At 45.1% G+C, this 15,904-nt stretch overlaps 1 protein-coding gene across 1 annotated transcript in view; it reads right to left on the bottom strand.

The window, feature by feature from the left end:
- LOC149499767 (cytochrome P450 4V2-like) overlaps positions 1–15,904 on the bottom strand; it is a 31,362-nt gene that overhangs the window by 3,746 nt on the left and 11,712 nt on the right. The window contains exons 7-8 of the mRNA XM_089738787.1: positions 4,918–5,107; positions 3,726–3,874 (exon numbers count right to left, since the gene is read on the bottom strand). Coding sequence (XP_089594913.1) covers positions 3,726–3,874; positions 4,918–5,107 — 339 coding nt within the window. The remainder of the gene's footprint in view (positions 1–3,725; positions 3,875–4,917; positions 5,108–15,904) is intronic.

Genomic DNA, 15,904 nt, shown 5'->3' with positions numbered 1-15,904 from the left:
TATGTTTAATGCGACACTTTATTTAAGTTCTTGTTCTTTTTCAAGTATAAAAATTATAGTATCTTATCTACTAGGTCTTCCTATATTCTCACGGGCTCTATACTTCAGTCTTTCTTTGCTGGCGAGTAGTCTATTTCGTATTACTTCACTGTCAAAATGGTTGATTTAGATAATTTAAATCATGAACTCGAAGAGCTAGTCATTTCTCACGCTTATAAATGTCCTTCTCAGCATTGTGATAGGTACTTGAACCCGCACTCAAAGTCTCTTACGATTATACATATGAATATCAGAAGCATAAACAAAAATTTTGACGAATTTTATGTGCTCTTGAGCTCCTTTAGCTTTGTACATGATATTCTTGTGCTGTCGGAGTGTTGGTTGATGAATACTGTACACTTACCAAAACTTGACGGCTTTATCTCATATTCATCGAAAAACGCGAGGAACCAAAATGAAGGGGTGGTTATATATGTAAGAAACACTCTGAAACATGTTATTTTAGAACCATCTTTCACCGATGCCAATTGTTTAATATGTAAAGTTGATGATGAACTTGCTATCATTGGATTGTACAGATCACCTTCTTATAAAAACACAGTCAATTTTATTCTTAGCCTAAATAATGCTCTTTTAAATTTATCTTCTTTTAAACATATCGTCATCATTGGTGACGTCAACATTGACATCAAGGCCCATAATAAAGATCCTCATTCGCACGAGTATTTGAACACAACTGCATCTCATGGACTTCTACCTGGTCATTTGTTTCCCACGAGAGGAGATAGTTGTCTGGACCACGTACTCATAAAGTCGAGCCTGGAGTCTACGACTCTTGTCACAGACTCCACTATAACTGATCATTATTCTATAATTTTTAACTTAAACTTCCAACCTATGAGACGGCTCGTTAACAAAATTGGTACTAAAATAGATTATCCTACGCTAATTGCTGAACTAAAAGTGTACGATTTTTCAGAAATCTACACCTCTCATGATGTTAACCTGGCTACGGATCTATTTTTAAACAAACTTATCTCGCTGCTTCAAACACACACAATATCTTTTGTAATCCCATGTAGATTAAGAACTATAAAACCCTGGGTAACCACAGGCTTAGTAAGATGCATGCGTAATCGTGATAACATGCACAAAAGTGTAAAAGCAAATCCCAATAACCTCATTCTTGTCCAGACTTACAAAAGATACCGCAATTTCTGCAATGATCTACTTAAAAGGCTGAGGAGAGAGTTTGAGAGATCAGAGTTTAATAAAGTAAAAAATAACCCAAAAAAGACCTGGAAGGTAATTAAGAGTATCACTCAAACTGGAAAAGAAACTATTCCGCCTCTAGAGCTTCTTAATAATTTTAGTGATAGCCAGGTCTCCATTAACTCAGTTAACTCCTACTTTTCAAATATTGGGAAAAAGCTTGCTAGTAAAATAATTCATGCTTCGGTTACTGAAACCACTGTTCCCAAGTTGACATATTCTCAACTGAATTCAATGGTTCTGCCGGGAGTATCCGAACAGGAAGTCATTGACGTAATACGTGGCCTTCGTGGTGACTGTGCTTCTGGTTGGGATGGTATACCCCCTAAGTTATTCAAGCTCGCCTGTCCTGCGTTAGCCCCAGTAATTACCTACGTTTGTAACCTCGCTATTGAATCCGGAAAATTTCCCAACTCACTCAAAAAGGCAATTGTCCATCCAATATACAAGAGTGGGGACAGAGACAGTGTTAACAATTATAGACCGATTTCAGTGTTGCCAACTTTATCGAAGGTTCTGGAAAAAAATCTGAATAAAGCATTGAGTGGCTTTTTAGATTCCAATAAAATAATTTCAGATTATCAGTTTGGATTTAGAAAGAACATTTCCACTGAAGATGCGGTAAGTTCGCTAGTTAAGCACACTGTTGCGGAAATTGAACGCAAACAAAAGTGTCTTGGTATCTTTCTAGATCTGTCTAAGGCATTTGACACTGTCTGTGTCCCTCTTCTGATCAATAAATTGGAAGTTCTGGGAGTCAGAGGTAACGTTCTGTCTCTTTTCCGCGACTATTTGTCAAATCGTACACAATGTACCAAGATCGGTCCTCATATAAGCAAGCCGGAGCAAATTGAGTACGGGGTTCCGCAGGGCAGTATTCTTGGGCCCACTTTGTTCCTGCTCTATGTAAACGATCTTTGTAGACAATCTTACCCCTACTGTCGTCTCTTTGCATATGCTGATGATACAGCACTTATAGTTTCAGGCAACACGTGGGTAGAGGCAATTGAGAATGCTGAGTTTGCAATGAAGCAGACGATGACATGGCTGAACCGCAACCTATTAACTCTAAACATTGACAAAACCAAATTTTTAACATTTGCAAGCAGAAAATCTGTCCAACCCCCGCGTGATTCCATTACTCTCAAGGCCCATGTATGTAATGGACGATATTCCGCATGTAATTGCTCGGAGATTGCTAGGACTGATAATATCAGATACTTGGGGGTGTTGGTGGATAGCTGTTTCAATTAGTATGATCAACTGGAACTTGTGACGACGCGCATTCGAAGTTTAATTTTTATTTTTAAAAAGCTAAGAGGCTCGGCAGATAAGCAAATATTGCTTACCGTATACACTTCCCTTTGCGAGTCGCTTATAACTTATTGCATCCCTATTTGGGGATGTGCCTGCAAGACAAAGTTTATTAATATCGAACGAGCGCAAAGGGCAGTGCTTAAGGTGATGCTGGGGAAGCCTTTTGGGTACTCTACTAGACAACTGTATCGTGACGCAGGAGTGCTGACGGTTAGACAACTGTTTATCCACAGGTCCGTTCTGCGACAGCACTCCTGCCTCCCATCAATGCCAGAAACTTCACTTTCCACGAGGAGACCAAAACCGGCCTTTGACACTATTGCTTGTAGGACGGAATTTGCCAGACGACAGATTTATTCGTCAGGTAGCAGAATTTATAATAAAGTAAATATATCTCAGCAGATAGATGGCTTAAATAGGTATGACGTTAAAAATAATCTGAAGTCTTGGCTCTTAAACTTAGACTATTTTGAAACAGAACAAGTCGTGTTGTAAAAATGTATAATGATGTATATATAGTATGATATACTGTTGATTTATTGTAGCTAATTTTAAATTAATATTTTATATAATAATATATAATATAATACATAATAATATTTTATACTTTATTGTATGACACACATACACACACACACAAACACACTAACACACATAAACTCACACACACACACACACACGCACGTACTATATTCTTACAGATCGTTCTTCCTGGTTAACTTTCTTTACCTGGTGACCTAGCACTGAACCACTGACTTTTGTAACACAGGTTTTTCCTAGCATAAAAGTCAGGGAATATTGTTATTGTATACCTCATAAAAAAGCAATGTATATTATTATACTAGTGTTAAGTATTTTTGTACGTGTTTGTATTTTAAGAGGCTTGAATAAATATTATTATTATTATTATTATTATTTCATCTCATCACATGTCCATACTATCCCAAACGCGCACTTCTCAACTTCTCTGTCACAGGTGACACTTTCAGATTTCCTCTAACACATTCATTTCGTGTTCTATCTATTCTCGTTACTTCACACATCTATCGAAACATTCGCATCTCTGCTGCATGCAATCGCCTTTCAAGGTCTCTAATGTCAAGAATTCTTATAGAGCATGCATTGCAAATACTTACTGAGTTTTAAGTCAATATCAGTTTTTCTTGCTATCACAGGTATGACAGTGTACATCCTCAGAGTCTCCTTGATCACCGCTTCCAAATAAACGAGTTTTGGTAGGACATCCTTCGTTACATCTTTGCTATCACCTACTTCGGCTAATATCCTGAACATAAATATATTTGTTTCTTTAAGTTTGACTACATTTGATTAACAAGCAGAAAGATTTTTTAATTGAATTATAATTGAAGTCACAATGTCGTGAACTGTATTACCGCTTAGCATTGGCAACGTAACTGAAACCTAAGTCTCGCGAATGACACTTGCAAGATTAACAATATTTTATAAGTTTTGGAAGTTATAAACATCAATATTGGGCAGCTTCTCGACGGAACGCGACAAATAACATCGAACTAATTTTTTTTCATTTTTTCCTCATTTGTGCACTTAACCAGATACTAAACGGTAACCAAAGCTTCTGAGTGTTGTCGCTTATAACGAAACAAGGGTTGATCTGAAGTAATTCAGTTTTTTTTCCTACTTATCCTGATAGCCTTGAGAGGCTATATCACCTTTGCCCTAACATGTAGGTGAGCTCACGGGTCTCAAACTGGGGTGATGCTAACACTGGCCCTGGCAGCCGTGCTTCGCAGGATCGAATTCGCAAAAGTGATGCTTCTGGTCGACGTATTTATTATTTTTTATTGTCAGGGGCACAGCCAGGCCGCTGCCTAATGCTGAGGACTGGTCGGCACCTACATACGTTTGAAGATATAAGTAATATGATTATACTCGTAGTATAGTACCTATATTATAAGATTACATGTTATGGCCCTTAGGAAACTGTTAGGAATTAAATTTCAGAGTTTCATGGTGCAATGATAAACCGCGTTTGGGAATTTTCTTAAATCATTCCACAGAGCACTCCAATTTACTGTCGCCTGCAGTAAATATTGGGCATACTTTACATGTGTAACGTCTAAGAAGCCGTTAGCCACTAGAGACAATAATTCATAAATATCATAGAGGTATCGCTTCACTAGCTTTATGAATATCGGCATCCAAACGACCGTATTCTGTCTGTCTATAATGGCAATTAAAAATAAAGTCTACCACCATTAAGAACACGTTTATTTGAAACTTGATCATCATCATCATCTTGCGATTCTCAATAGATAAAATAATAATAATTAATAGTTTTAAACTTACTCATCATATATTTTTTGCTGCACCTCGGGATATGACCCCACTACTGTTAACAAGTAAATTAATGCGGTGGCAGAAGTATCAAAGGAGCCTATAAGGAATATGTCTATTTGTTCTCGTATTTCTTCGTCAGTTAAAAATTGCTTTGATTTGTCTTGATTGAGAATAAAATCTAACAAGGATATAGTTGTTTCTGTAAAAAGAAAACAAGATTCATTGTTGATAGAATAAATACAGCAATGTTGAATTTAATTTATCGGCGTCACCTAATTTAGTTCCTTTTCCTTATACCTTCCTCAATCCCCTATCCACGCCATCTGTTGACACTACAAAAAAAACTACGCGCGTATGAAAATGGCGCGAAGTGTGTAAAAAAAAACTAAAACATGGTGCCGGTGCAAAAACAATAAAATTGTGATTTGTTGATCAATCAGCACATATAACTCTCGCCAGTGAGAAAATTTAATAGTGCATCAACGAAATACAGAGTGAGTCCTAAATCTTATCTTTTTCTCAGTCCCAAAAACATCTAAATTCAAAACATATTTAGTGGTCCGTTTCGAGTGCGAATAACCTATGGTAACTAGGGGCATATTCGTTAGAAAACTCTAGTTATACATTTCATTTCGCTTTAATTTATCTTAATAACAATATAACTATTATTTTGTAATATTATTTTACTATTTAAAGCATAAAATAATAATATATTCTTAAAAAATCTCAAGTGACGTAGGTAGTTCAATAAATTTCTCGGTTGTAAAAATAGCATTCATTTGCAACGTAATTTTTTTATTCAAATTCTAATTATGTTTGTATTGATACTATAATTTACGTATTCTATAATGTCAGAACTCAAATTAAAACTGCTAACAAGTCAACGTGAATATGTTTTTAAGGACATACAAATACTTTATAACTTATCACAACAAATTCCATCAGATTCGTCAAAATTATCTCAATTCAATGTTCGATACAAACGTATGGATGTTTTACGGCAGGAATATTTAGACCTAACTAATCAAATAAATGCGTTAAAACTTGAAATTAATCCTAAAGACAAAATCGATATGCAAGTTGTTAAGGCATTTGACGACATGTATTACGCGATATCGGAAGCGTGTAACGCCGACCCCGGCAACGCCGGCGCACCCGCCGCGGCCGTTTGGTCAGCAAGTATGTTTACCAAAAATTAATTTAATCAAGTTTGATGGTAGAATTGAGCAATGGCGGACTTTTTATGATACATTTGCGTCGCTTGTGCACGAGAATGAGAATATTACAGCAATTGAGAAATTTCATTATTTAATATCGGGTGCCGCCTCATCGATTGCCAAAGGGGTACCTGTTACATCTGATAATTATAAAATAGTTTTCGACGCACTAGTGGGTCGATTTGAAAATAAAAGATTATTAGCTACATCTTATTTAGACAAAATTGTACAATTTCAGCAATTGAAAAGTTCTAACATTAATGATTTATTGACATTAAATAATAATTTATTATACGAAAGTGTCAATGCCCTCAAGGCAGTAAACATTCCCAATCTTGGTGAATTTATATTATTCTATTTGGCGTCCCGTACTTTAGACAGTGACACTCGTAAAATATTTGAATCACAGTTACAGGAAAAGTCAAAAAACCTACCTACTATAAACGACTTACTAAGTTTTTTACAAAACTATGTTAAGATATTAGAGGTTAGTGAACCAAGCTCGTCATCTGTTGTACGTATACAACAAACTAATAAACAACTCACAAATTATAAAAGTGCACCTCGCAATGAATGTTTTTCTAAAAAAACTTATTTGAAATCAACATCATTGCCCGTTAATTCAAATATATCTTCAAGTGTTAACACCGGCGCACCGTGTAGCTGTTGTGAACAACAACATAATCTATATGTGTTCTAAATTTAAAGTTTTAGGCATACAAGACCGGCTTCATTTAGTGACATCAAAATCTTTATGTAAAAACTGTTTACGCCCAAATCATAACATTAACAAGTGTTATTCAAAATTAAATTGTTTTACTTGTGGACAACGACATCATACGCTTCTCCATGAGGTAAATACAGCTGTGAGTGGTACGTTCCCAGTTGCCGTACGCCCGGACGATATCACACGTAATCCTACCTTCGAGTCTAGCACTGCAGCCTCCACTAATGCCTATGTGGGCTACAGTGGCTCGGTGGTTCTTTTGGGTACTTGTGTAGTTCGCGTTCGTCATCCTCGCAGTACTAATCAATCATTTCTTGTACGTGCTTTGATTGATAGTGGTGCTAAAAATTGTTTCATTACCAAGTCATGTTGTCGACGTATGGGCTTACCATTACGTCGCTGTCCATTAGCCGTAGTTGGTCTAGGTCAAAATGCTGTACATCACGTGACTGGAGTTCTTTCTTGCACTGCACTTTCTCGTACTTCAGAAAATCCTCATTTCAACATTAAACCTATCGTAGTCAATACTATAACGAGTAAAATGGCTGCTACAAACTTACCTAGTAATCTTCGTGAATCTTTTAAACATTTGGTCCTCGCAGATGAGCATTTTGATAAACCATCAAATGTAGATTTACTACTCGGCGCAGAACTGTTCCATAGTATTTATGACGGTCAACGCGTTCAGCCCGGTCATGATCTACCGGTAGCTTTATACAGCGTATTTGGTTGGGTCATCACCGGCAAACTTGATACAAACCATTTACCTCCGCCAACAATATCTTCTCTCTTAGCATCCACACGTTCTCTAGACGAGGGACGCAAGCGATTCTGGGAGATCGAAGAACCTCCAAGCCAGGTTATCTTAAACCCTGAAGATATTAAATGTGAACAAATGTACTCAAATCTAACGTATCGTAATCCCGACGGCAGATATGTTGTACCTATGCTTCTCAAACAACCTATTAGTCAACTAGGCGATTCTTTCAACCAACCTTTCTCTCGGCTCGTTAACCTAGAACGACGCCTTGATCGAAACTTAGAGTTGAAAAAAGAGTACACCGCCTTTATGCGCGAATACAAGTTGTTAGGGCATATGGAGCGTAGCACGGACTCGAATAAAATCGGGCAGTATATAATTCCTCATCATTGTGTCATACGCCCGGAAAGTACAACGACTAAACTTAGTTAGTTAAACACAATGCCACTCATCACACTACCGACGTCACCGACTTCTTGGCTCGTATGAGGTCCTTTGCAGAGAAGATACGCCCAGTCCCTCCTCAACACCATTCGACACAAAAAAACATTCGTTTTTAAAGACCTCGCCACTTGTAGTCAAGTATTCCTCCGAGAAGACTTGTTACGTGGCTCACTTCAACCTACCTATACAGGACCACATGAAGTACTTAAAAGAGGCGATAAATATTTTTCAATTCTGGTCAAAAACAAAGTTGTGACGGTGAGTATAGATCGCCTTAAGCCGGCATATATACTGTGCAATGACACCGATACGACCTTACACCACACATCTCCACCAGATACACCACCCACTCCACCACACCAACACCTTCCAGTAAGGACAACACGATCAGGGAGGAGAGTACACTTTCCTGATTACTATCGCCCGTAGGCACGGTCTCCGGAGGGGAGTGATGTGGGTGACTCACATGTATTTATTTATTTTATAATATTTTATTATAATTACACTACACAACAACACATACATATTTTATTTTATATCAACACATTCATTTATCACACAATCATACAAAACATTATTTACACTAAACAAAATAAAATTCACAAGCAAAGTCAGGCGATAACTGCAGTATAGCGGCGGCGATATATTTCGCTAGTACATCGGTCGCATTTTTACCGATCCACCGCCACCAGTCGAAATCTGACTTGCGAGCGCGCATCCCGTATTATCTTTTCTGTTCTACGCCTTTTATAATTTTTGCTTTTTGTTTCGTGTACTGCTTGTGTTGCTTGGACTATCTATTTCTTGTGTACTTTCTCCTTCTTTGTATATTTTGTGTTCGTCTTAAATAAAAACTTTCGTTGTGCCCTTTTGCGTTTGCAAAGACGTTTATATCACAACCTAAGACGACCAAAGGTTGTATTTATGGGCGCAAACGCCACTGTTGGCAATAATTAACATAATAATAGTTTATTCTATGTTAATATTTATTTATTATTAGCAACAAAACTGTTATTCTACCATATTTAATAATTAGCAGACACTGTTTTGATGTGAAAATGTTCAGAATATGTTTAATGTTTATATTATTGTTTAAAAACACAAATGACTGTATAAATGATTAAATATGAATAAAGCATAAATATTAATAATAATTTATATTATAATTAACAGTACTAATAATTTAATTAAGTATTGTAATTGTTATGCAATGATGTTGTTGGCGCCATCTATTATTAAGCTGGATAATAACAATGTTAGATAATATTACTTAAAAGTAATTCATGTAAAATAAATTAAATGTGAGTCATGTAAAATCACTAAAATATGTATTTTGAATATTAAGCTATGTTTTGTGAATTGTTTCGCAGTAATTACATTTGTTTGTATAAAAGAAGTTGTAGTTGCTATAACCAACACAAAATGGCTAATTGTGTAAAAACCACTGAATAACTCAGGCGTGGCTTTTTGTTGTAAACAAGTAATGTTAAAGTTTTATAGAATTGTATTGTATTTTCATTGTAAAAGAAGTTATGTGTGTAAATCCTTTTTTTTTTTTTTTTTTTTTTTTTTTTTCGGGCCGGGGGCCGAACCTCCTACGAGGTCCCCGCGCCTAGGGGGCGCGCGGGGTATGTGAGACTCAACGATCTGCAGGTGTTGAGAGCAGATCGCGGGCCCAAGGATTTTAGGGCCCACCCACTAAACGACTCCCCTGCACTCTTACACCCGACGTCCGATCTCCGTCCGGGGTCAGAACCCGTTCAGAGTAGGGGGGTTCCCGCGGTCAACACTACAACCAGACACGCGGCGCCACCCCGAGGACGCCCGACCGACGGGTCGTCGAGGCGATAGTCGACGACCAACGACGTCAGTCTCCGCGGTACGGCGGCCCTACCAGGCCGCCCGGGCGGTGCCGCTGATGTGTGTAAATCCTGGCTTAACGCCGACATATTTGATGCTAGCGCGAAAACTACCAATGGCAAGTCTCTCAACGATCTTGTATATACCGGCCCAAAACTTCAAAATGACAAAGGTGATATACTCACAAAATTTCGGTTGCATGCTGTTGTTTTTACTGCCGACATCAGTGAGATGTATCGAAACATTGAACTCAGGCCAGAAGACCGAAAATGGCAGCATATATTTTGGCGCGATTCTCCTTCTGATCCTGTAATTGAGTACGAGCTAAAAACGGTAACTTACGGGGTTACGAGTTCCCCTTATCTGGCAATACCTTCTCTGCATCAATTAGCCTCTGACTACGAAAAAGAGTGGCCCTTAGCCGCTGCTAGTCTTCGTCATGATACTACATGGATGACGTCACGTCAAGATTTTCATTTTTATTTTGTCATGAATTAAAATTAAAAAAATCAAATAACTCTCAATTTTCACTCTTATACGATCAACCCCTATTTTTCCATCCCATTTTTTTTTTTATGCACAGATCCGCAATAAGGTTGCAAGATGGCAATCAAATATTATAATTGTAGTACGATAAATTCTTATTCAGAGTTTATAATTTCAAGTTCCTTTTTTTTTTTTGGAGTTTACTCCTTTAGAATCGATTTACATATATAGGCCCGGGGTATGAAAATTATGGGGACCAAAATCGTACTAGCATGTCACACGAAATGCGTTATGCGCATTTCGTGTGACATGCTAGTACATGCGCCGGCAGTCCGCCACAAAGCCTCGTTCTGATCGCGCGTTTCTCTCATTATTGTATTTTCATATATTTGTTAGTCGTTTGTTTTGTGTCTCGTTAATTTGTTAATAATCTGTAGTGTATCGTGTTGTCGTAATATAGAACTATTTCTCGTATTGTTTCGTTTAATTTTTTATATCCAGTAAACTCCAGTCGTGCGTCGGAGCGGACACACACACTTTTTTTTTTTTTTTCGGGTAGAGGGCCGAACCTCCTACGAGGTCCCCGCGCAAAAGGGGCGCGCGGGGTATGTGAGACTCAACGATCTGCATGGTGTTGTGAGCAGACCGCGGGCCCAAGGATTTTAGAGCCCACCCACTAAACGACTCCCCTGCACTCTTACACCCGACGTCCGATCCCCTCCGAGGTCAGAACCCGGATGAGGTAGGGGGGCTACCGCGGTCAACACTACAACCAGACGGCGCGGCTCACCCCAAGGACGCCCAGCCGACGGAGCCTTCGAGGCGAATCGAAGGCTCTGAAACGTCGGCCGTCTCGGTACGGCAGCCCGTCGGGCCGCCCAGACGGTGCCGCTGGTGTCCCGGAATACCCCGCTGGACCAGAACCAGCCTGCCGGGTCGGGACGCGATACACCGTCGACCGGTCGCTCTATTCACTCCACGGCAGCGCGCTAGAGTGCTGGTAGCGCGCCGCGCGGCCTCACCCCTCAGGTCGCCCCTTGACCTTCACCGGGGGGAGGCCGCTACCTACAGGGGCCGGGATGTACGGGCGTATTCCCGCCTCCGGCCCCCGGCTCGACGGCGACGGATCGGTGCGGAAAGGGAAGAGCTCTCCCTCTCTCGCTCCGCCGCCTCCTTCTGCGAGATGGTGGACTCGCAGAAGTCGAGCATCGCCTTCCAGGACGCGTCGCTGCCGAGCATTGTAGCCACGACGCGCGGCAGCGAGAGGTCCTCTCCTATGACCGCGACGAGGGCGGCGCGTTGCTCGTCGAATCCAGAGCAACGCGCCAATGTATGTTCCGCTGTGTCTTCCTCGTCGCGGTCCGCGCAGTGGTGGCACTGCGCCGTCGGTTCCCTTCCGGCTATCTTGTGCAAGTACCGGCCGAAACAACCATGGCCGGTAAGCATCTGCGTTAGCCGGAAGGTGAGGCATCCGCGGTCGCGGCCCACCCAGTCCGCGAGAACCGGGCGGACCGCCTCGACGGTACGGAGGCCGGCCGACGGGTCCGCCAAGCGGCGAGACCATGCCTCCAGCACGGACCGCCGAGAGTGGAGCCTCCGCGCTCGAACTACATCTTCGCTGGGGCGCCCTTCCCCCCTAGAGCGGAGGTCGCTACGCCACCGGTAATCGGCAGCGAGCGCCTCCGCCTCCAGGTCCCAGGGTGGCGCCCCGGCGAGCAAGCACGCCGCCTCGAAGGAGACGGTGCGGTATCCTCGAATCGCCCTGACCGCGATCGCGCGCTGCGGACGTCGCAGCGCCGCGACGTTCTCGCGGGTCAGGGCGTGGCACCATACGGGCGCGCCGTATAGTGCCATCGACCGCACCACCCCCATGTAGAGGCGGCGCGCCACCTGATCGGGACCCCCGACGTTTGGAAGAAGCCGGCTCAGAGAGCCGGCTGTCGCCATCAGCCGAGGGCCCAATTTTTCGAAGTGAGCGCGGAAGCTCCACCGACCGTCCAGTTCGAGGCCGAGGTACCGAAGACCGGTCACCCCGACCCCGACGCGGACGCCTCCGATCACGAGGTGGGCACCCAGAGGCGGCGCTCGTCCCGGCCCGTGAAAGAGCAGGGCCTGGGTTTTGTCGAGCGCCACCTCGAGCCCCAACCGTCGGATCCTGGTGACGACGTGTGCCACGCCTGCGCACGCCAGACGGGCAGACTCCCGGTAGTCCCTCCCCGGAGCCACGACCAACGTGTCGTCAGCGTAACAGATTACGCTCAGCCCGGGGAGGGGACCCCGTACGACGCCCCGCAGGACCCAGTCGTAGCCGATGTTCCACAGCAGGGGGCCCAGGACAGACCCCTGCGGAACACCGCGCTCGACGGGGAAGCGGTACATCGCCCCACCGTGTCCGATGCACTGGATCGACCTGCCCTCGAGGTAGGAGCCGATCAGTCGGCGGAGGTATGCGGGGACGCCGTGATACTCCAGCGCCCCCGCGATCACCGACCAGGGCAGGGTGTTGAAGGCGTTCCTTACATCTAAGGATAACGCCATCGCCACCCCGCCCCGGGATACGGCTTCATCGGAGAGGGCCCGCACGCGCAGAATTGCGTCGATAGTCGAGCGGCCCTCTCTGAAGCCGTACTGCTCCGCCGAAAGATCGGGACCCGTCTCGGCCAGGTGCCGGACGATACGGGCCGCGACGATCCTCTCGAGCATCTTGCCCGCTTCGTCCAGCAACACGATGGGGCGATAGCCCGCGGGTGAGTCCGCGGGGCGCCCGTCCTTCCGCAGAAGGACCAGTCTGCCCGTCTTCCATTTCGACGGGAACCGTCCCGACTCGAGGCACGCTTCGAAAAGCCCCCCGAGCCGGTCCCCTAGGGCCTCGAAGGCCAAGCTCCAGACCCGGCCGTGAACGCCGTCAGGGCCGGGGGCCGCGTCCTTCGCTCTCATTTTGGACACGGCCGCATGGATCTCCGCCCCCGTGATAGGGGGAGGGGGCTCCTCGGCAGCGGGAACGCTGGGGCGACGCGGTGGCGTGCCCCACGTGGCGTCCATCTGGGGGGGCTCAAAGTCCCCCCCCGCTGCCGGCGGGAAGAGTGCCGCAACAATTTCCCGCAGCTGCCGAGGCTGGAGCCGCTCGGTCACCGGGAGCGCCCACGGTTGCAGTTTCCTGCGAACCATCTTGTATGGGCGCCCCCAGGGATCTTCGTCGAGCGACTCCAGGAGAGTCTTCATGCTCTGCTTCTTGGCCTCGCCGATGGCCAGCTGCAGCGCCGTCTGCTTTTGACGACAGTCAGCGTGCAGCTGGGCCGCCGTCTCCGCGAACGCAGCGTCGCGACGACGGCGGCGGCGGTGGCGTGCACTCCGGCGGCGCGCCCTCACGCACTCCTCTCGGAGTCTTGCGATCTCGGGCGACCACCAGAACGCACCCCCACGTGGTGCTCGGGGGCCGACCCGGGGCATGGCGGCATCGCAAATGTTTGCCATGGTGCCCCGGAACCAGTCGACCTCCGCATCCACGTCCGCGAGCCGCGCGGGTTTTGGCGCCCACGCAGCAACAGCGGCCGCCTCCATCAGCAACTCCTTGTTCATCCGTTTCAAGGCCCACCTGGGGAACGAACGGGGCGCACCTTGCGGGAGCTCCTCCTCGCCGCGGGCGCCCGCGGCTGACGACGACAAGGAGGAGGCGGAGAGCTCGAATCGGACGTATCTGTGGTCCGAGAGCGTCTCCGCCCCCTCGAGTACGCGCCAGCCGCGGGTGCGGCGCACGGCGGACGGGGACGCGAACGTATCGTCCACGTGAGATTCCCCGTTCCACCGCACGCAAGTCGCGACCGTACCTCTGTTTAGAAGACAGAGGCCGGTCACGATCGCCCACTCCGAAAGGGCCTCGCCTCGCGAATCCGTGCGGGGGGAGCCCCAAGCCGTACACTTGGCATTGAGGTCCCCCGCGACGATGACAGGGCGGGACCCGAGGCGGTGCAAAAGCGCCTCGAGCCCGCCCAGAAACCGCTCGAACTCGGCGAGGCTCCTGTTCGGAGAAAAGTACGCCCCGATCACGACGGTCCCGTCGATCCTAGCCGCGACGTACCCGGGTCCCCTGGCCACCATATCCAAGGGGGGTAACGCCGCGGACTGTCTCAGTACGATGGCCACGGAGCCGTCGACGTCCCCGATCCAGCAGTCCTGGTCGGTGGGGACGAAGTACGGCTCCGCAGCGACAGCGACGTCGATTGACCACTCCGCCATGGTGTGGACGAGGAGATCCTGTGCCCTGGCGGAGTGGTTCAAATTGCACTGGAGGAAGCGGTGGACGCAACCCATTACGGGGCTACGTCCATCGCTCCCTCGTCTGTCCCGCCCTGCGGCTCGTCTGGTGCCGCGGCGGGAACAAGTTCCTTAAATTATGATTTTTTTTAAATTCAATTTGATCTCCCGGCCTCGCCGGTCGACTACTGATCAACTATCAATCGATCAGTTATCCCCGCCAGATGTCACCACTCATCCAGCAAACATCACGTAATAAGGATGAGGACGAAGCCGGTCTCCTGTCTTACTTACTCACTATACATCATAGATTATACACTTGTCGTGGATGACGACTTTTAGTTGTCGTGGATAACGACTTTTAGTAATATTAAGACGGTGGTTTTGATTATTATTTTAAATGATGAAATGTTGTTTTGATAAATATCACAAAATGAAGGGTAGACTCCGTAACGCCACAGTATAAAATGGCGGTACGTGGACAGAGTCGTGGCATTCCGTGTCAGACAGTCATTCCGTCCGTCTCAGTCAGTGAGTTTCTGGCAGTCAGTCAGTCAGTCAGTCAGTCGGTCTGTCGGTATGTGCAACGAAACTGTCGGTTTATCCTGTCATTGTGAAAGTTGTGTGTTGATTGAAAAGTTTTATTGACTAAACTGAGTTCAATCGAATACGAGTGATGACGGAAACTACCGCCCAGCCATCCCTGACGTGAGCCGACATCAGAAGTGAGATCAGGACTCTACTCTCACTGGCGTGACGTTAATTTAAGCAATGGTAAGCCACAAAAGCGTGAATGCAGCATACGCAAGTCGTGTCATAACGTCTGCTGCCTCGATGGAAGATCTGAGCCACGAAGAAATCGTCACATCTTACGTTCTGGCTCATGTTGCCCAGTTGACTCTCGACTTATCACATGGCATTTACTAGCGGAAATACGACACGCAACAATCTATTGCAAGAAATTAAGGCAAGTGCAAGTCTCAAGTGAAATTTCGATCGCAATAATGGATCTGTCATGACGAGTGGGTAGTTCCGACACGAATCGTTTTTAAGCCAATGACTACTGCTAGAGTTACATGGCACTAGTGCAGTAAACCAGGACATGAGACTGTGAATTGTCGCTGAAACTTTAGAATCTACTAGATTCAATACCAATGACACTACACGTTCGATGACTTCGGGCTCCAGCAAGCAAGCAAGCAAACAAGAAAGCAAGCAAGTTTCCGTGGGGAAGAAAAATTGACATAT

This window comes from Bombyx mandarina, chromosome 26 (assembly GCF_030267445.1).
Source record: "Bombyx mandarina strain Sakado chromosome 26, ASM3026744v2".
In the NCBI taxonomy this organism is placed as follows: domain Eukaryota; kingdom Metazoa; phylum Arthropoda; class Insecta; order Lepidoptera; family Bombycidae; genus Bombyx; species Bombyx mandarina.
The sequence above is the reverse complement of the archived record's forward strand: the minus strand, read 5'-3'. Positions and strand labels throughout refer to the sequence as shown.